This window comes from Anoplolepis gracilipes, chromosome 3 (assembly GCF_047496725.1).
Source record: "Anoplolepis gracilipes chromosome 3, ASM4749672v1, whole genome shotgun sequence".
Lineage (NCBI taxonomy): Eukaryota > Metazoa > Arthropoda > Insecta > Hymenoptera > Formicidae > Anoplolepis > Anoplolepis gracilipes.
Window position 1 is genome coordinate 5,954,047 of NC_132972.1, and position 22,519 is coordinate 5,976,565.

General features: G+C 33.5%; 3 protein-coding genes across 5 annotated transcripts in view; 1 reads left to right on the forward strand and 2 right to left on the reverse strand.

The window, feature by feature from the left end:
• Positions 1-1,191: 1,191 nt before the first annotated feature.
• LOC140664249 (tax1-binding protein 3 homolog) lies at positions 1,192-4,193 on the reverse strand. Its single transcript, XM_072889203.1, has 3 exons — positions 3,873-4,193; positions 3,495-3,623; positions 1,192-3,399 (listed from the first exon to the last, which is right to left on the reverse strand). Exons 1-3 carry the CDS (start codon positions 3,927-3,929, stop codon positions 3,211-3,213), a joined length of 375 nt encoding a protein of 124 aa, XP_072745304.1. The 5' UTR covers positions 3,930-4,193; the 3' UTR covers positions 1,192-3,210.
• A 77-nt stretch (positions 4,194-4,270) lies between these two features.
• On the forward strand, positions 4,271-7,534 carry Mrrf2 (mitochondrial ribosome recycling factor 2). Its single transcript, XM_072889196.1, has 5 exons — positions 4,271-4,402; positions 4,768-4,979; positions 5,069-6,840; positions 7,136-7,282; positions 7,373-7,534. Exons 2-5 carry the CDS (start codon positions 4,811-4,813, stop codon positions 7,532-7,534), a joined length of 2,250 nt encoding a protein of 749 aa, XP_072745297.1. The 5' UTR covers positions 4,271-4,402; positions 4,768-4,810.
• An 88-nt stretch (positions 7,535-7,622) lies between these two features.
• Positions 7,623-22,519, reverse strand: part of Kay (transcription factor kayak) — a 34,080-nt gene continuing 19,183 nt past the window's right edge. For 2 of the 3 annotated variants that reach the window (XM_072889200.1, XM_072889199.1), the window contains exons 2-3: positions 9,891-10,322; positions 7,623-9,725 (exon numbers count right to left, since the gene is read on the reverse strand). In XM_072889200.1, the coding sequence (XP_072745301.1) occupies positions 9,147-9,725; positions 9,891-10,322 (1,011 nt within the window). In that variant the 3' untranslated portion in view covers positions 7,623-9,146. Of the gene's footprint in view, positions 9,726-9,890; positions 10,323-16,991; positions 17,467-22,519 lie in introns of those variants that run through there. The other variant, XM_072889202.1, reaches the window with a different exon arrangement.

The following is a 22,519-nucleotide window of genomic DNA, read 5'->3' on the forward strand; positions in this document are numbered from 1 at the left end:
CAAGAAGATTAATAAGTTGTAGGATCACAACATAACTTTAATAATATTTCTTGTGTATTAATTTAACATTAATATGTTTAAAGTAAATTAACTAAATGTATTTTCTAGCTATCTAAAAATTAATGAAAACATGTAATATATTCTGAATAATTTATTATATCATTAAATGTTAAAATTAATGCAACATACTTTCAAGAAAATGAATTTTTAGAAATTAAACAGAGAGAAAACTAATTTTGAGAGAGTATAATAATATATATACAATTTAATAAATGTGAATAAGTTTCAGTAGCAAAATATTTTCATATTTTAATGTTAATTTTTAGATAGCTTATAAAAATTCATTAATTTTATACATAATATTGTATTTGTATATAAATTTTATTTTATGACAAAATAGTATCAATATGATTAAAATGTAGTAAAATTAGATAAGGTTAATTTTAAAATGCAGGATGAAAAGAAATAATTGAGAAAAATAAATATTGTATATAAATATTATATATTATTAAATATAGTCAATTAGAATGAATAATATAAAAACAGAGAAAGAATGTGTTAAAAGAATACATTCATACTTTCGATAGAAAACATTCTATTAAAATACACAGAGAAAACTTTTATATAAAAAATTATCTTTAATTACCACATAATTTGTAAAATTACAATCTCTATTTAGAAATTAACTGTATCAGTGAATAGAAATATTCTTCCCATGTATTCTTAACAAATTCCGTCTTGATGATAACCAATTACAATTAGTAATAGTTCAATTAAAGAAAGAATGTATTTTTCAAATGAAGATTTTTAGAATGGACACAAAAAACACATGTGTTTTTGTTAGATTAGTACATAGATGATGTAATTATAATATTATATAATCTGCCAGTTATATTTGTTAAATAGTTAATTAAAAATGTCATGTTCACCAGTTATTTGTCACAACAGAATCTACAAAAATTTGCTGTTTTAGAATGTAGTTATGTAACTAGTATGTGTGAAGAGTGTATGTAGTATATATTATTACAGCAAAAAATATAGAATGTATAAATTTATCGTTTGAATAATAAGATATTTACAAAACTTTACCATGTAATAATGCAATATGCATCTTCTTTACTCTAAAAATTATGATATTACTTGGATTGAGAACAAAATGACATAACATGTTACTGATTTGAAGTATTACGTACTGTGACCTAGCTAGTAGTTGTTATTTTTATTGTCATCGTACATCAATGTTGAAGGCAATAAAGTTCAAACAGATTTATTAAATTATTATTATTGAATATTAATCTATTTCAAAGTTTAACATTTACAGGCAATAATTATACATCTTGAGTAATCTTCTCAGATTAGGATAAATAAATAACAAAAAGAGTGGTTTTAACAATTTCTTTGGCTTTTCATAACATTGTATTCTACAATACATACATATATATTGAAGTGTATACATACATACATATATACGTACATATATATCTGTATACACTTTACAACTGTACATTTTACACGTCCATTTTATATGTAGTAATGTATATATAAAACGCTTCGACATTTTACTAGACTAGGATATATATATATATATGCAATAATAATGTTCCCAAAGCCATGTATCTTTATACATAGATCATGTGCAGGAACTCTTGATTTTCTATCATATTTTTTAACATCCATCTTAAAAAGAGAGAGATGAAATATAAAATTATTTTTATCTTTTCATTGTATCAAAAATTACAAAATATATAAAAATTCGTCCTTTGGATAAAAACAAAGAGACGAAGTACAAAAGATGCTTAATATTTTTATTGATATATAGTATCGCATTATTTTGCAGCATGATTATTTTTTAAACAATATGAAAAATGCAATGTAAATACATTTATAATATCCAATTATAATAATCTCCTTTTATTTTTATAGAAAAAGAAATTAGGAAAAATTATATAAATACATCATTTCTATTACTCCTCATGAAACATCTTAAAATATCTCATAATAATAATTGAGATTGTTGTATAGGCAGGAAAGATATGCAAAAAATACAAAATCTGGTAAGTATTTAGTTTCTAATTGGTAGAGATTATTGATATTAAATATAATTGATAGAAATTATTAATATTCAATAATAAAATGTCAATATGTTAGATATATAGCTTGGAATGTTTTACCTCACATTAATTTTAGGCATACATATTGAGGAGTAGATTAATTTATCACACGATAATAAATTTACAATAAAATATATAGATAGAAATATAATAAAAAAACTAATAATGAATATGAATATCTCTAAGATTTTTCTAAGTAATATCATACTTTGGAAAGAGAGAACTCTTACAGTATGAATATTTGGAAGATTTTGGAATTCTTTTAAATATTTTTTTCTCACACACAAATATCAATTCTCTTTGCTGCAGTTAAACTTAAAAAATATATAGTTATGAAGTGGATGTTATGTTCTTATCATATATATCTTTGATTATGAAACTGTAGAAGAGTAGTCATATTTAGATTTAATAATTAAAGTGCATCAGGACAAATCCACAAATATAATATAAATATAATATAAATCCTTGGCAGTGCTCGTATGGGAAAAAAGTCATCGATTAATGTTTCTATAGTCAAAGATATATATATAAATGTAATGCGATTTTATTATACTTTGGCATTTCTCTTTTTAAACTTTTTTTTATAAGGATACAGTTGAGTTTTTCTTTTCTAGCATTCTTCTGATCTAATTTTTTCTCTATTCTAATTTAATTATTTTCTTCTAAAATAAAATTCTATTCTTGCATCATTTTTTTCGAAAGATTTGTCATATTGGAGCGCAAGTGAGTGAAAAACAAAGTGCGCAATATTTTTATTGCATGTATATGCCATTAGAATAAGAATGAAAATTGAGAAGAAATATTGGAATAGAGGAAATATTTGATCTCGATAATTCTAAATCAGAAGAAACTGACTGTGTTAACAATATTAACTAACAATATCAGGTTAGCATGACTTCTTATCTCAGTTTTAAAATAAACAGAGAAACTTTAACTTTCTTAGCTACATGATTTAACAATATTTATACATTGAAATAATGGATCAAGATTTTCCTAACATCTATTATAATATTTGGCAGAAAAAATAGATTGGATAGGCAAACCTCCTTAAAGTATATTAAGGTATAAATATTGATCGATTAAATTTCTTTTGGCATTTTTAAGTACTGGTGACACCTTTACGAGCTACTAAAAGATTTAATACTGGATGCTTTCTTATATAAGAAACTGCTTTTTTATGAGTTACCATTGTGAAATCGTACCCATTACACTGTAAAATTTTATCATGCATCCTAAGACCACTTTTTGCAGCTGGCGATCCTTCGTGTACTTCTGTTACATATATACCCTGAAAAGAAAAATTTATGTTAAGCTCTTATATTATCTTAAAATAATAAAAATCGTATCTGTGAGTGAAATATTTTAAATAATATAATATCTTACATTGTCTGTATAACCCTGTGGACTTTTTGTAAAGTCCTGATCAATTCCACCACCGATTTTAAAGCCACATTTCAGGACTTTTTCACCATTCTCATTATATTCTGACTCTTTCTCCAATGTAATTGGTATCTATAATTAATTAATAAATATGTACAATATAAAATATGATGCGCAATAATGTCAAAAGCATTATTGTTTGAAAAATGCTGCCTGTTAAATTATATTTAAAGGAAATAATATCTCCTCGATATCTTAGGTTTACTAAACCCTAAGATATTCACTACAGTGTGAGCTCCTAAGGTGCGAGCCCTTATAAGAAAAAGTCTGTATACAGGCTGTAGCTAACACATTTATGTGACAGAATTGAGGAATACGTACGCTTAGGCACTCCATTGCGGTACCCGGCTGATGCTGAAAGGCCATTTTCGCGCACATAATAAGGAACTTGAGCTGTACTACGTTTTCCTCTTAACAAATCTTTCAGGTGATTCACGTACAAGCAATCGCTCACGCGAATAATAAATTTTCAATACGCGTTTTGCGACTTGCAAATATGCAATATTCGAACAGGTGAAAAAATTCGGCTTTCGTGCAAACGTTTTATATTCTAATGCGAATGTTGGAGTAGACGAAAATTTTTTCTAAATTTTCAAGCGGGAACAGATGATCACAACTGGACACTGGACTTTCTGAATGAGCTGTGACGCTTGACAGTCATGCGCATATCGAGCCAGACGCTAGACGTATGAATCACATTGAGCAATCAAATAAGCTCTATAGTACGCTGGAGGAAGCCTTCCTATACTATCCTATAGAAAATCAGGGCAGCAAAATTAGAAAGAGACACTTATATTCTTGGGCGGATTTCTGTCTCTTTTATATTTCACTGCATATTTTTCAAATAAAAGGTATCTTGAAAAATAACAAATATGATGCTTCTTTTTAATTAGCTAATAAATGCAGAAATTAGTCTGTTCTAAACGTAATATATTTATTTTTTCGATTCGGACAAGTGCTTTTAGGTTACGATATTGTTTAATGTGTCATTTATATATATTTTTCTTCTTTTAAATAAATATTATAATAAAATTAATAAAAGGCGATTTTTAAATACGAATTTGCTTTTTGAAAATAGTAATTGTTTACATAAGAAGAATAAAAATTAAATTACATTATCAAAAATCTTTTTCTAACAGTAACAAGTAAAATGTAAAGAGAGCAAAATTTGAAAGAGGAGATTGCAAAGAATTAAAAAATGATTTTGTTTAAATAGGGACGGAGAAGGAAATAATGTGTAAAATACTATAAAACATTCTATGAGTACAAGCATTATGAAAATGTTGAAGAATAATTTATTAAGGACATCATGGTGTAAACTACGTGCCCGGTATACACATAAAGATGCATCTATATCAAAGGGAGAACTTAAAGAATGTAATATTGCAAAGATAAGAAACATTGGCATATTGGCACATATTGATGCTGGTTAGTATTTCCATCATGTTAACTATAAACAAAATTTGATTTGTCTAAACAAACAAGTCTATAAATATATATATATTTTTTTTTTTCAGGAAAGACCACCACAACCGAGAGGATGTTATTCTATTCTGGTCTCATCAGAAATATGGGAGAAGTGCATCATGGCAATACAGTTACTGATTATATGGAGCAGGAGCGTCAGAGAGGGATAACCATCACCTCGGCTGCTGTTACATTTAATTGGAAAGATTATCGCTTTAATTTGATAGATACTCCTGGTCATATTGATTTTACCATGGAGGTTGAACAAACTTTACAAATATTAGATGGTGCAATTATAGTTCTGGATGGTTCCGCTGGTGTAGAAGCCCAGACCTTAACAGTTTCCAGACAAGCGGACAGGTATAATATTCCTCGAATAATCTATGTTAACAAAATGGACAGAGCAGATGCTAATTTTGATATGAGTTTACAGTCTATTGAATCCAAAATAAACATAGAGACATTACCTATTCAAATTCCCATGAAAGAAGCAGGGGTCTTAGAAGGCATCGTAGATGTAATAACTATGGAAAAGTTGACATTTGATAAAAAACATTATGGTATAAATCTAATAAAAACAAAAATAACTGAAAATGATAATGGAAGATTGTGGGACATAGCCAGTGAGAAACGACGAATATTGACTGATAAATTGTCTGACTTGGATGATAAACTAGCTGATATTATTATAGAACAAGAATCTCTGGAAAATTTGCAACCGCAAATATTAGTCGATTCGTTACGCAGAATCACCACAAGTAGGAAAGGTGTGCCTGTAATATTAGGAAGTTCCTATAAGAATATGGGAGTACAGCCTCTAATGGATAGCGTCATTCTTTATCTGCCGTCGCCTCAAAATGTAAAAGATTTAAATCCATATAAATACTTTGAGAATAAACTGGCAGCTAGAGTCTTCAAGATTGTTCATGATAAGCAGAGAGGTCCGATCACTTTCTTCAGAATTTATTCCGGCAATATGAAGAAGGGCCAGAAGCTGTATAACATGACACGCGAACAAAGTGAACAGTGTACTCGGCTGTACCTTGCCTGCGCCGACGATTACGAGGAGGTGGCCGAAGTAGGCCTTGGTAATATCGCGGCTGTAGGTGGACTAAAGGGCACCATCACGGGTGACTTGGTGACGACGAGCGTGTCCGTTGGCAACCGCGCTAAAGACATGATGCTGAAAGAAAATTTGAATCGACCGGACCACGTGAACAATTTCTTCGCGTCCGGAGCGAACTTGCTCGATCCCGTCTTTTTCTGTTCCATAGAACCGCCTTCTTTGTCAGCGCTGTCTGCCTTAGAGATTGCACTTCAGGAATTACAGAGAGAAGATCCTAGCCTGCACGTAAGAAATGATCCAGAGACAGACCAAATCGTTCTCGGAGGAATGGGAGAGTTGCATATAGAGATCATTAAAGAGAGAATCAAGAGAGAGTACAAAATTGATGTAGATTTAGGTCCTTTACAAATTGCTTATAAGGAAACGATTCAAGATGCTGTTAAAGATACGCTACTTGTGGTACACAGAGTAGGTCAGACAAAACACCAAGTTAATATTACTATGTCTTTGATACCTAATTACAAGGGAAATGAGAAACTGCTTCTGGACAAATCTCCGGACAACGCATCGAATATCGACAGCATTCAACCACGAGTACTAAATGCAATAAAAAATGGTGTCAAATCTGCCTTGTTGCACGGTATCAAGTTAAATTGTCCGGTAATTAATGTTGGCGTGAAGTTGCATTGGCTAGAGATGGCACGTGGCACTTCGGATACTATAGTTTCCGCCGCTGCTTCGCAATGCATCCGGAAGGTCGGGGTTTATGCTTTAAATATATATATATATATATACACGTATGCGTGTACTGCTTGATACTATATCAATTTCTTTCTTTAGTAAATGATACGATACATTTAAGAGTATCTAGAGTTCAGTTATGTGTAGTATACAAGAATTGAAATTAATACAGAAAAATATATATATACGGATATATATATATGGAAAAAAGAAATCTTTGTAAATTTATTATCACGAATAGAGATCAATCTTATTTATATATTAAAATATTTTGAAACTATCTAAATAATATGTATATATATTTTTATAGTTGCTCCAAGATGGAAATAGCACGTTACTAGAGCCCATCATGCAATTGGAGATCGTTGCACCAGAAGAATATTCTCCAAGTATCAATTCTGATCTTACTCGTAGACGAGCGGATATACAACAAATTGATATACGTGGCAAAAATAAGGCAAGTATAAATTTTCTGTTTCTTAGTCCTATAATGAAATGTAATTGTTATAAGTTATGAGATAATAATATATTTATATGCGTTTTGTAGGTTATCAGAACTCTTGCACCATTATCAGAATTATTGGGATATTCAACAACATTGAGAATCATCACCTCAGGTACCGCTACGTTTTCAATAGAATTTAGTCATTATCAGCTAATGACTGCCACTGTCGAAGACAAAGCAATTGAGAAAATTAAAGGCTTTTAAAATTCATAATTATAAGCAATGAGAAAATATTACATACAGTTGCATATAATATATAGTTGTATATAATATTAATAATAACAATACTACATACAATTTCATTTCGTTTTATTCAATCTAATCAAAATATATTGCAACATTATCATTGGTGCGTTACAATCTCCATATACGATTCTCAATAGCGACCACTAAGTATGATGGAAAGCTTTTAATCAAATTTATTAATTAGCTGGAGCAGAAAAGTCACCTCTCTCTAGCTATACTTAAAATTATTATACATTATACATATATTATATAATTATACATAATATATATAATATATAATCAAATTAAATATTATATAAATATTTTTTACTATTTATTATACAATTATATTACTTCCATGTATTCCTAGTAGTCGCGCGTAATATATTAATATTGCTTAAGATCATGCAAAAATGTCATATATCGTAAAATATATGTATGTGTATATATTATATCATATGGAGGGATTAAATGTTATAATGTTGAGATTGACTGGAAAAAACGACAGTCGCGTATAAAAACTTATTCATGTCAACGCGGATAGCACAAAAGCGAGACAATAATCTTTCATTTTATACATGCCAGTGTATAAAATATCAGCTTTATAAACGTTGGACAAAATATAGGAATTCTCGCATTCGTGTAATTTTATTTGCTCTAACATTAAATATAATATATATTTGAATTATACGAACTGTGTTATTGATCAATGTTAAGCGCTCAATTTGAAGAGCTTTTACAATTTCTTAACGTATTTAGAAGTTTTGAGCTAAATTTGTTTTTATCCTTAAAATCTAAATTTCTATTCTCAATACAGAGTCATAGTATAAAATTTCATTCATCTTTTGTTGAATTGCTTACAAAAATGACAAATCTTTATATTTTATATATATTTCTAATGTATTATTTTAAACGTTAAATATATTTATATCACTTGTATGCAGATAGCATTATTGCTCATATCTGCGATAATTTTTTTTAAGGCGCAAAATAGCTGGCGCTTTTTTTTTTCAAATGTATAATCTTATCCTTCCACAATGTATCTTCACAAGAAATAATTTCATCATAGATCAATACAAAGTTTCAAATTGGCTCATCTGTTCGCCTTGTCATCTTCTAATGGACAAAATACTGATGAGACTGCATCTGCAGGAGCATTAAAGTCTAAATACAATAAATTTTTTTTTTGTTAAACATCAATGCAAGTCGCAGACTATCATACGAAAAATAATTATTGCCTCAATGAGAAAAATTTTTTTCATTTTATTCCTTCTACGAAAATTTGATTTATATTATGCTTTCTTTTTACAAGAACAAATGCGAATTGTTTACAAATTTCGTAAAATTGTAAAGCGCCGACAAAATTGTCATAATAAAATGCTTTGAAAACCGCGCTTTCTCTAATAAGCAAAAAATCATGTGAAAGAGCTTTTGAGAGCAATCAAAAATTTCGTTGTAAAGAGCACGCGCATAATACTTCTGCTTTTTCTTCTGTTTTCTAAAAAAATGTAACTTGTTTCGCGTCATGGTACTTCCATTCTCATTCGGGATCGTTCTCGTTCGATCCGTGCTTAACTATATCATCGTGGCGTCACAAGCTCACGAGTTTTGGTGGATTCGCATCCGGGGAGCTGAGATCCACGGCTGACAGATTGTTCCTCTGTTGCGTCGAGCACGATGGTATCAGAGGCGTCGAAACCGGTGTGAGACCGGTGCCACCCTCCATCAGGGATTCAAAGTTAAATGGTATACCGCTGGTCGGAGTAGTGATCGGCATACCAGCCACATCCATTGACGGCTTCATAAAGGACGGTGTTTCCACCGTTTTAAAAGCAAGCGTATCCGGTCTCTCCTTAGGTTCGGCAAACATCGTCAAAGAATTTAGTCTGTTGTTATTATCCAACCCGACCGGCAGTGAATTAGGTCTGTTCGGTCTCGTCGCTGCGGCCACTGTCGCATCGCTCTTCACGGGCTCGGTGACGAAGTGATTCTCAGCCGGATGATTAGGCTTTATCACGGGTTTCACGTCTAGCGGGGACGAAGAGCGCAGCGAATGGCGGCAGACAGCTCTGTGCGTTTCTAAAATGTATTCCAATTCTTCTTTGACTTGATTCAAGTGTTCTATCTCATCTTGCAAGTTCTGTTTCTTCTGCTCCAAGCCCTCAGTCTCCTGCAAAATAGATATTTATTTTTATTTTCGTTAACAAGACACACGTGTGATTTTTTTGACAACTGTAGATTCATAATAAAGTGAAACGATATTTCTCATTAAGAACGGAATAAAAAGCAACAGTTGCAATTGTCATACAACTGTGTTTATAAATCAATTACTTACTTCGAGTAGGGCATTGGTATGATCCATTCTTCGCTTGCGACATCTCGCCGCTGCCATCTTGTTCCTTTCGCGCCGGATCTGTCGCCTCTCTTCCTCCTCGGGGGTCATCCCGATTGTTCTGGTGGGCCTTCTACCGCCCATATTGCGTTTAACTGGCTGTTGTTGTTGCGGCTGCGTTTGCTGCTGGCTCTCGATAAGAGTGGTTGTCGTCGGTGCTGGGAGATGCGCCGCCGTCGTGTTTTGCGTCTGTGCTGGGGTCGGTTGTGACGGTTCGACCAGCGGTGGCACGAACCCGGCCTCGCGACCGTGCGTCGTCGCCGACTCGCTCGTCAGCTCCAGGAACGTCTGCTCGATGCTGCGGAGAGTGGTCGGCGTCAACGTCGGTGTCGTTCTGGTCGGTACACCGCTATGCAATCCGTCCAAAGATACCAACTGTAACATAGAGATAACAAACGTGTTGATTGAAAAGAATATCTAAAATCTTTCTTCATAAAAGTGTTTATTATTCTGTAATTAATTAAACAGATCAAATAGAACCTGACTTCGATTAAAACTGTTAAAATAGTGATATTAATAATATCAATCATAAAATCCTACTCTATTTTTTTATATATATTTAGATTTAAAAAAAAATAATGAAATTATACGAATATCGTTTATATAAATATTAGTAAAAGTTGACCGAGAGAAAACTTGAGAGAATTCTGTTTGTTCTTAAAAACAGAAGATTATAAACTTTGATTCACAGAAATGTAAGATTTTCTAGTGGCGTGATTTTATTTTGCAAGAAAGAACTCGCTACTAACATAGGAGAGGCATCGTTATCTTCGACCGGCCGATATCAGTCAGTTAATCTGGCCAAGATGACTCGATAAAAATATCCATGATCCAATAATCGATAACGTATCATCGCGCCAGTCAGATAAATCGTTACGATTCCAGAGACGCGCGTATCGTTGTTGAAATCGTGACAGAACACGTTTCACGATTAATAAATCGCGTAAATTTTCGCGTAAATTTTCGCGTATCTTTTTCTCGTGTTCCTCCCGTCTTTCAAGCAGCAATTTACAAACACGGTGCAGCGCACGTGCATCGACATTACGCAATCCTGCAATTCGCTTCGAATTAAAAGAGTCGTTTCCACGCGGCAAGCGGCTGCAATAAAAAAGAATTCGCGGTCAACCGAACGTGATTTTACTACGAGAAAGAGAGAAAGAGAGAGAGAAAGAAAGAAACGGACTGTTCGAGTCGGTCTCACTACGACGATATTTAACGAGCATCTCGAATCTCAGCTCACGTAGCGACAGTCTCGCGCACCATTATCGCACCGTCCAATCGCCAGTCGGGGACGTAATCTATACGCGTTGCGCGTTTCCCAGAAAGCACAAAAGGACGCAGAAAAGAGAGGACAAGCCGTGTCCTTCGTTTCTCTCGCGAAAAGACGCGCCGCGCGCGGCTCGATATCATTTCTAAAATTACAAATCGCCATCCCTGCCATTAACGACGGCCTCCCGCCGTCTTGGCCTCTCGGCGATGAAAAACGTCGAGTTATCGCACGATTAAATCTATACCATGTAGTGTAATATCGAGAGAGAGAGAGAAAGAGACAGATAAACGATATTTCAATTATGATAAAGACCAGATGCGTTTTTTATTTTCAAAGATACACAGAGAAGAAAAATTTATTTTCCTGTTTCCTATTTTTTTTTATTTAATTAATCAAGAAAATGTAACACACGAGAAATAAGTTATCTTAGCGTTGTAAATTTGTATCTCAATATAAATCAGTCACATTTTTCTTAGATATTTTGAAAACAAAGAAATATAAAAAATAGGCACGTTGAAGAGATATCGTTTCTCGTCGATACGTGTGCGTGTATGTACAGCCATTGATAAAATTATTAGACACTCTTAAATTTTCCGTATTTCTTATTTTGTTAATAGTATATAAATACTAAAAAGATTAAAAAATTTTTTAAACTATTGATAGCACTTTAAAGCTGAAATTTCAGCTTTAAAATGTTTTTTTCATTTTTCATTTACAATAATTTTTCGCCCAATATCGACACATGTCTGAAAAATACAGATTTAGTTTCAAAATTATGTTTCTCGGTCAAAAAAAATTGTAGAAAAGTTTAAAAAAAAGCAAAATTTTTTTAATTACCGATAGCAACTTTAATACGTTATCAGTACATTAAAAAATTTTTGTATTTTCCTTGTTCTGTGCTTTAAAAAAGAACATTGTTTTGTTTCTTAAAATGTTATTGTATTTTTGACACTCTGCAGCTCGGTAAAAAAATTTTTCTCGAAAAATTTAAGTCAAGTTCCATAAACTATAACATTTTGCCTACAAAATGTTTTTTTAAACTTGCCTAAATTTTTTTTGGCCGAGATACATAATTTTAAAACTAAATCTGTGTTTTTCAGACATGTTGTCGATACTCGGCGAAAAATTATGACAGACGAAAAATTAATAAAACTTGAAATTTCAGCTTTAAAATGCTCGATAGTTTTTTAAAATTTTTTAATCTTTTTAGTATTTACATACTGTTAACAAAATAAGAAACACGGAAAATTTATGGGTGCCTAATAATTTTGTCAATGGCTGTATGTATGTGTGTGCAGTATCGATTAATGCATCTCTTTCGGCGAGATCAAACTCCACGATGAAGGAAAATACCGTAGGCGCTTTAAGTGTCATCGCTAAAATTACTTGTTAGTGTAGTTCCGAACGGCCGATTTCGGCCACCCACCGATCGACTACGCTACTCTCAACCATCGCGCGGGAACCTCAGGAATGTCCGGTGCGTTAAACTTAGGCGTTACTAAATCATGTCCGTGCGTGTAGAAGCGTCACGGCCACCGGAATCTCTCGTCATTCCGTGTGAGAAAATGCCGAAGGTGAATTTTAGAAATTATGGAAATTGCCCGTCTCGATCGATCGATAGAAACCGTTTCTCGAATATCGGAGATATTTCTTCTTTTATTATTGACATTTCGTATAACGATACGAATGATTGACTAATATAAGTAAGTATTACAAACTCGACAAATTATTTAGAAAGGTATTGTAATAAAAATTACAATTTTGCATAATAACAGCGTTAGCACATAATATATACATATATTTTATCGGTTAATTGTTTATAAATTTTATAAGATTAATGGAATTATACCATTATAATCACTCATAATTACACTTATAATATTATTCTTTCTTTTCATAACAAAGATAAATTGATTATTAACAATAATTAATCACATTACATTAATAATCAATCATTTTACATTTAAATGAATATCTTGAATAAAAAGTCGTCGGTCATATTTTAAATGTTCTTTCAGTTTTTTTTTCAGATTTTGATCAATTGAATCTCGATCTCCGCAGGCTACAACTTTAATTTATTGCGGTATTATTCTACGCGGACACCTTATGATTTAGCACAACAGAAAATTTATATACGCGCGATCAGAAATAGATTCCGTTATATTGTATACACAAAGTTATTATAAGAAGATAAATCTTGAGAAATTTCGAATACGCTTATCGTTCAACACGTTGTTTGCTTTCCCTGATCACCGAAAATGGAACGAGTATCGCGTGACAAGATCGATAGGTGTGGCATCGAACATGTGTTGACAGGATGATCGTAGCTTCTAGCGTATGACCAGAGCGACAGCAGGTGAAAAAAATGGAGGAACTTGCGCACTTTATTTACTTTTTTAAAATAAAAGATAAATTTAATAGAAAAAATATAAAATTTTAGAAGAAAGAACTTCTTTTGCTAATGCAGAGAAAAAGACAGGGAGAGAAAGAAAGAGAAGGCGAGAGATAGAGAAATGTCTTTTCATTTATGATTGTCGTTAAACTGACAATTTTTAGCCATTCTCAATGATCTTTGGGTCGTTCACCTTACGTCGCATTGTTCATCGTAGAAATACTTTGTTCGAACAAGTCATATACGCATATATCACACGTGTTGACAAGTCTTCTTTCGCTTAAACGCACGTGACTCATTGTCATGCACCACACGCGATGATCCCGTTTTGACAGTTTTATTGTATGAAATGTATTTCAATATACAATTCAAAGACAAAAAGTTTTCAAAATTACTTTTCTTAAAACCTTTATACATTAAACATATCGAAACCGTCACTAATAAAATTTCGAACAATGAAATAGCTAAGTTCGAAAAACTAAACAATGAAAATTACAAATAAATGTCACTTGAACAATATTGATACATATGTACATTAACAATGTTTAGTTAATTTGGCAGCTGTTACATCAAAATACTTTTTAAAAAAGAATCGGTTTCAAGGAACAAAATATCCGCAAGCAATATTGTATACAATAAGCCATCGCTATCACCGTTGCATAAAAAATTAAAAAAAAAAAAAAAAAAAAAAAAAAAAAAAAAAAAAAATCATACATTTATTTCACGCAAAGTGAACAGAATTTCGCGAACCGCTATCTAATCGCGTTTTATTAGAATTTCTCTCTTCTGCGACGGAGCGAGACTTTGCGTTTTTTTTTTTTCACAAAGCTGTTGGCATGCACACGCGTCTTCCGTTTTGCGATACTGTTGCTTGTTCATTCGTTCGTTCGTTCGTTTTCCTCCTCCACGTAGCGTTTCTCACATGTGCGAACACATACACGCACGTATACAACGACAACGAACACACGCACACGTATGCCCGACACGTACGGCGCACGCGGTCCGCGATTCTATAAATAAATGTGTATTCGCTGTTCTCTCTAATCTGCCCTGAACGCGCGTTGCTAGTCTACGGACAAAGGGCGATATCAGCCACCAGAAAATCGTTGCGAAACGCGCATCCAGATAATGAACCACAGTCGTGCCTGCCCGATTTGCTCCGAAACAGGGCGAGAAGCGCGCAAAAGCGAGAACCGTTGCCGGCGGTAATTTTATATCACGGAAAATAGATCCTTGTTTAAAGCATCGCTTCCAAACCGAGGACTAATTGAGACGCGATTGAATCCAAAAAACATATCCACTCGCGATCAAAAAATTGCGCAACTTTATGGTGCTCAAGATTGTTTTGTTGACAACAAAAAGGTGTTTCTTATGGCTCTCTAATTTTTCTTTTCTTTTATTCAAGAATTTTGATTATGTACCAAATACACTATGTATATACATTAAAAATTCAGGACATTAATTGTAAGTTAACGTCCATCCTATATATTTTAGAATTTAATAAAATGTGAAATATAATTATATATTATATATAATAAGTAAAAGATTTTTTCCTAACTTAATAAGAAGAAATTTTGATCCATTTCAACTTGAAATAGTCAAAAAAATTAGAAATTAATTATTTTACTCTTTAAATTCTCTATACATTCACATACTTAATATCTAACATTACTTAATGTCTATTTATTTTGTAGATAATCGCGACACTTTGCGATGTAATCTAAAAATTTTTATCACATGCATTGATGTATATATATATATAAATTATAACAGTAATAAACTAACATATTTTGAGTCTTATTTTTCAATAATCATATATATATATATATATATATATATATATATATATATATATATATATATACATATATGATTATTGAAAAATAAAACTCAAAATCTGTTAGTATATTACTGTTATAATTTGTAACTATGCCAACGATTCGGATCGGATTAATTGGCGATATTTGTTAGAACGTCCTGTCGTGTAGATTAATGGCCCTCACATGTGTGAGTCTAATAATAATTTAAACGTTTTGCAACTTTATTATGTCCTTAATATATTATCTCCAATGAGGTAGGTTTGGGAAGATTCGCACATTAATAACTTAGATCGCATTTCGCCTATTTGACTAAACATCGTCGATTAAAGTCGTTTATTAAAAATCAAAATTTAGATAATTAAAAACATACGTAATGTTTTCTTACTCCAAATCATAATGTGATACGTGTGAACATTCAATAATTTTTAATAACAAAAATTAATAGCGCTAAATATATTTCTATTTTTTCCATACGATTGAGATTATCAACATGAAATTGATTTCGTGTATCCGACAGTTTATGAAACCTGAACGTCAATAAATAACAAAATTCTCAAAGTCGACTACAAACGATGGATATAATTCAGAACTTACATTTTACGATTCTATCCCTCCTAAGCTACACTATCAAATAGTCGTATAAATGATACGCTTGCGATAGTTTCACCGAGACGGGTGGAACTTCCAACGATATTGCACAATATTGCATCACAATTCCCCGCTCTTTCACATTGCAATCATCATCCCGCATAAACCGGACTTGGCCGAACGCTTGTGTGCTCCGAAACGAGCTTTCTCTCCTTCAAATACGCGGAAATTGCGCGAATAGATTCGCCGGTAGATTTGCTTACTCGCGATTCACGACTACGACGACGGACGAATTGCCTATCTTTTCGAAGAGAGCTTTGCCGAGATCCGCCGAAATTAATCGACCCGCCATGAATGAAACGTTCTCTCATCGCGCTTTTCGAACGTGCGCCAGCCGCCGCGTTTATTTTCAGATTAGAAGCGATCGTGAAGAAGATCCTTCTCTGCCTATTTGGAGGCCTTTTTCAAGTCGACAAAGAGCCATTTTATTCGCGCCGCATGATGACAATGAGATCGAATATCGTTGTCGTCGGAAATCGGAAAGGAGCTGGCACAGATCCATCAATGCATGTGATAAATGATGATAAATATTTTTCGATTACATCGCAAAGTGTCACGATCATCTACAGAATAAATAGACATTAAGTAATGTTGGATATTAGAATGTGAATGTATAGAAAGTTAAAAGAGTAAAATAATTAATTTCTAATTTCTTTGATTATTTCAAGTTGAAATGGATCAAAATTTCTTTTTATTAAGTAATGAAAAAAATCTTTTACTTATTCCACGAAGAAAAAAAAATATTATTAAGCATGCAATTAACTTTATGCAATCATAACATATTCCATGTGTTATGGTAATAATTTAATTTATTAACTGATGCATTCGCTTCCGCTTATTTTTCTAAAAGAATTTTTAATTTGTTTTGCGAAGATACTCGGAAGTTCTTCTGCGTTCCGAGAGATAATTTTTACCTGCTGATAAAACAGTTCTTGCGCGAGAATATTCGCAATGTCGACTGGGTCCATGGCAGTGGCTGCCATAGCTCGAGGGATCGGTTATTCGTTCAGTGTTCGTTTGTTCGACGTCGAAAATATGACGGTGAGATATAGCAGAGGATGGAAAAGATATCGGGAAGATCGAGGAAGGAAATAGGAAGAAAAATAGGGAGAGCGGAAGATAACAATGAGAGATCGGAAAAGTGACAGTCAAGAGAATAAATGAGAATTAAATGATATCTCAGTCGATCGTTCGTTCGTAAGATCGTTAGGGCGTCGGTGTGCGCTTCGTTTTCTTATCTTTATCTCCCTTCGCGTTCCCTCCTTTATATCCGCACCGCACTCGCATAAAAGCTTCGTTTCTTCTCACTTGTCGAAGAGTTCGTCGTCACCACTGCGTCCTCCACCGACGCCTCTTTAATACTAAGCGACCGACGTCGACGTCGACGCCGTCCGTCGTGGCCTTACGCGACGACCAAACTTATCCTAAAAATAACCTTCGAATTTCGAGTATGTGCGTACCGCGATGAACACGAGAGAAAAGGAGAGAGAACTATATGTGTGTGTGTGAGGAGAAATAACATTTGCAGCCTTGTGCATGGACCATTGACCGCTAAAAAAAAATTATCGTTTCTAAAAAAATTTTGAATATCGTTTAAAAATATCGAATCGAGTACAATTTATATTTATAATTACAGATTACAGAAGAAAAGAAATACTTTTATTACATTGTCGGTCTATGAATATATAATCATGTTTTTAAAATTACATATTTAAACATAAATAATTGTTAAATTATTTTATTTTATATATTTCACAATTATATTGTTTTTATTTTAAATTTTATGCATATTTTAATAATACATATAATTATATCGATTATCAAACGCGTTCTATATAAAATAATAAAAGTTTTGATTATTTATAATTTAAATTAGAAAAGTTCGATGATGAGATGGGGTTTTTGATGGTGTTGTCCCCAATCAGTGGTTTTCCCAGTACGAGAAATTCCCTATTACGCGGTCGCTGTTTAGAGAGCTTTAATTAGTCCGAGTTCTAAGTTTAACACCTGTGTAAAGTCATTTGTCGTCGATGCCGGCATTCGCGGATTCGTCGACTTGGATTTGCGCCAAAAGATCTCTCACCTCGACGACGATTTCAAGCATGAAACGCTTCAGTCCCGAGAGATTAGAAAGATATGTTAATTAATAATCGATACCCTTTTATTGCGTATTCACATCAATCTCGTATCTAAAAAAAAATTGCTCGGCTATATCAAATTAACGATCTCATTCGAATATTTAATTTTAAAATTTATTAAATAATTCTAGTGTGCAATTAATGCAAAAATCATATAATGTTCGATTCTTTGAATATGTAATAAACGTTCGAAAAAAAAGATATAGGTATCTCAAAAAGCTATGTACAAAGATTAAATTTATCTTAACAAATTATAAATGCATATAGTATTTTCCTGTGCGGACTACTCTCTTTTGATTTATATGTTGTTCTTAATGCTGCGGAGAAACCAACGAAGAAACGGAGGCTTAAAACGGTCACGTCACGTTGGATGGAGTTGTTTATCTATCATGTTGGACATTTCCAGGATGTGGCTCTTTGTATCACGTCGTTAAGAAGTTGATGTAGCGCCACGTGTGCGTGATGTTGATAGCGAGTTTTATTTTAGAAATATATATTTTTTCGAACTCTATTGTTTTCTCTCTACTTTTCTCTACACTATTGTCAAAAACTGATTTAATGCTATAACTATAAACGTCGGTAAACAGTTCAATAAAATATATTAAAATCATTTGATCACAATTCTTTTTTAAATATAATAATAAATATAATAATAAAATTGCAAAACTAATCCAGCATTCGGATAATAAATTAAAAATTTCTATATTAAATTTCAAAAATTAATAACAATATATATAATTATAAGCGAAGTTTTACTTGCATGACATTCTTTTTATCAGAAAATCAATAAGTCTCGTCAAAAATCTATGCGCTTTATGTTATGCATAAAAGAAAAACTCTATGAACATAATATGGACATTTAAAACCAGCTTATCGCGCCGTGATATGAAAACACGTGGCAATCAAGTTATGATAAACAATCCGCGTGTTTGACCAGCCGAGCCTGTCACAGGCTTCGCCAACACTAAACACACGTCGCTGTAATGACCACTGTACGTGAAAGATTACTATCCTATATTATGTTAACAGAAAAATTCAACATGTATATTAATCATTTTTCATCGATATTCGAAATTTTTTGGATTGCTTAAGGAGAAACACATACAGATGAACTTTTAAGATACTTCTACATATTTCACTTGTATGATTTTTAACATTAAATTTTATAAAAAATTTATTATTCATAGATTTTTTAATTTTTAAATATTCTATTTTGTTTTTTTACGTTTAAAAAAACAATATACAAGTATTGCATTTTTTAAAAGCGTATAGATGCATACACTAATAATATTGTTATTAGGATTATAAAATCCTAAGCATAAACCCGTTGGATCGAGGTTTTTTTATCGGATCATGCTTTTTGTATCGGATCGTATCTACCAAAGATTATTTTATAATATAACGCGCAGTTGTGTAACGAATAGTTCGAGTAAATCGACGCAAACCGAGAACCTTGCCGTATATATTATTTATTTGTATTAACGCATTCTCTTTCTATTGCCCTTCGAATATGCGGTTAATCATACGACTAGATATTACGCGGTAAATAACGTAACTGCGTCAGAATAGCGTGCTCTATGAGATCGCCGGAAAAAGCGTGGTCGAAAGTCGCCGCGAGAACGCAACCTTGGATAACAAAGGAAGTCTTTATCTTTACCTCCGTTTTTGTCACTTTTAACGCTCCCGTCCGCCTCTGTGCCATTTTAAAAATTCGCTAATAAGTTCCCAATGAAGATAATGAGAAGCGATAAGTAGAAAATAAACTATGTATAGGTTTATATTACGACGCATTTTTATCCACCTCATATAATGCAAAGAATATTTTTGTTATTCAAGTATCATAATTTCGCACCAGTGAATTCCATTCATTTTCGTCGATAAAAGAAAAATTCTAAGTTATATACCGATAAATAGGTTATTTTTTTATCGTAAAAATACGCGCACATATGTTGTGTAACATGTTTGTGGCGAGTTTCCGCGAGTTGAAAGAACAATTTTCTTTCGACGCGACGGCGCGAACGTGTCGGTGCCAGTGGCATACCGAGAACAAAGAATGTAAACATGATAACGGTCGTGCATGTTTCGAATGCATCGCAACGGCGCGGCCGTTTTTTTTTTTTTTTTTTTTTTTTTTTTTTTTTTTTGTGTGTATAAAATGCAGCATATGCAGATAGAGAAGAAGCGTTTAGGAGAAAATCCAATTATTCGCACAATAATGTATCTTACGAAAATTAAATTACAATTAAACTACCGAAAAAGATATTTATATAATTAGAGAAAAAAGGGAGAGAAGAAAGAGATACAAATATATATCAGAAAAATGTTTCAAATAAATAAAAACAAATTATTATAAAAAAAACATTAATAACGAGAAAAATGTGATACAATATTAAACTTATTAGAAAAACAGCGACAGATTTATATAAAAAGTGCAACATCGTAGTTATTTTGTGTTCAAGAAGGAATTGTATCGAGAGTGGTTGACGAGATATTCAGGAAAATACAAATCTACAACACGATTGAGATTTCCCGGAAGACCACTGGTCGGACTGCTCGAGATATACATAATCGTTGGCAAACGTCACGATTCAAAGTAGTCGAAGAACATTATTGTAAGAAAATTTTTCCAGAAAATTAAATCGTTACAACAATGTTTCATGCCATTTATAAAATGTAACTCTTGATACGTGCAGATGTATGTGAGATATGTCATTATGCGTTGCGATTATCTAGCATGATGTGACGTCAATCAGCGCGGCGATGTCGTCACACGGCTGTTTTTCAAATCGACAGTAAATGTTATATCGCATATCTGTACTGCTAACAAATATCAGTGTATAAATTCAATATACAATTTATCTCCTCAAAACTTGATAAATAAACTGTAGCAGCCATTTTATATTAATATTCTAAAAAATTGAATTTTTACGAGTAGATATTTTCCAAGTATACATATAATGGGAAAGTATTTGTCTCTAAGTATGTTGTAAGTTATATTTTTTTTCTTACACACGCTACAGTATCCTGTTACTCGTCTGCAGTTGCAAAACTCTATAATGGTTACGTGCAAAGAACGTAAAGACAGAAAAATATATGCGTTATTCAATTAGTCTAAAAAGCGCGTTTACATAAACGACGTGCGCGAAATCGAAGCTAAGCGAGTCTAAAGTGCGAACCGCACGGAGAAAAACAAAGCGAGGAACGAGCGGGGCGATAACGAGAAGGCAGTGGAAAATATAAGCGCGCAATAATTATCTTTTTCGCCGATGCATGGATAGAGAGTGACCAGGCACGCTTGGAATTTCCCGACATACGTGATAATTTTCCATTGCGGTTAAAGCGAAAAATATGCGATGGCGGTGATTGAGAGTGAATTACTATCGGTACGGGACCAGTCGACGCGATCAACGACGGGTGAATTGTTATGATCTGGAATTGAATTCGCACCGTGATCGACAGCCGCTAAACAGCCGAGAATAAGCTTCATTATCAGCATTCTACTAAGAGCGCAATAGCGGCCATGTCGCAAGGACGTGCCATTAAAGCACTTTTATTTCGCAACCACCTAAAATGGGAATGATTTTCGACTCACCTTGCACGAAGAACGAACGAACGACCTCGCGCGTTTCGCGAAACTATCGTCGGGGCCCTGGGCGTCTAACCTGACCCGATCACGTTTCCTTTCACAGAAACGAAACGAGGCACGTTCCTTGCGAGTTTTCTGACAATCGTTTTGACGTCACACGCCAGCGCGTGCGAGAAAACGTCGCCACCGTTGTCGACCTTGCGGTGAATTCGATAGGCCGTCTCGAGAGTGCGAGGCGAGACGAAAAGCAGGAGGGAAGAGGAAAAAAAAGAGGGACACGAAAAGAATCCGGTAGGCGAACGCGACGTAAAATTTCCGCGCGACCACGTCGGACGGCAGTCGCAGTGACACTGACAGTGCTTCTGCCATCGTGCTATCGCCACATGGTCGTACCGTTTCGGCCGTTCTCGGCCGCGCTCGGCCACGCTCGGCTCTCTCTGTCGAGAGAACTTCGCGCGCCCAAGTCCTCGACTGTGCAGCGTGACGGATGCGAGATGACGGGGGCGGGGGCGGGGGCGGAGGAGGAGTGCGCGCTGTCGACTGTCGACCGCACTCTGGTAGGAGATACAAGGGATGACTTCATTGGAGTTGTGTCGCGTTTAAGCTGCTACCAAACGACACGATGACAGCTATTTTGCCGATCAACTTTGCATACGCGTGGAAAAACGCGTTTCTCTCGCGCGTACCGCAATCCGGGACATCCGCTCGGTATATCCGC

Excerpts from the sequence above, each read along its gene's own strand:
- LOC140664249 (XM_072889203.1), bottom strand. The coding sequence starts at position 3,929 with ATGTGCGCGAAAATGGCCTTTCAGCATCAGCCGGGTACCGCAATGGAG. Across the intron at positions 3,624-3,872 it reads CCGCAATGGAGTGCCTAAGC|ATACCAATTACATTGGAGAA; the intron begins GTACGTATTCCT and ends AATTAATTATAG. Across the intron at positions 3,400-3,494 it reads CACAGGGTTATACAGACAAT|GGTATATATGTAACAGAAGT; the intron begins GTAAGATATTAT and ends TTTTCTTTTCAG.
- Mrrf2 (XM_072889196.1), top strand. The coding sequence starts at position 4,811 with ATGAGTACAAGCATTATGAAAATGTTGAAGAATAATTTATTAAGGACA. Across the intron at positions 6,841-7,135 it reads CTTCGCAATGCATCCGGAAG|TTGCTCCAAGATGGAAATAG; the intron begins GTCGGGGTTTAT and ends ATATTTTTATAG. Across the intron at positions 7,283-7,372 it reads ATATACGTGGCAAAAATAAG|GTTATCAGAACTCTTGCACC; the intron begins GCAAGTATAAAT and ends TGCGTTTTGTAG.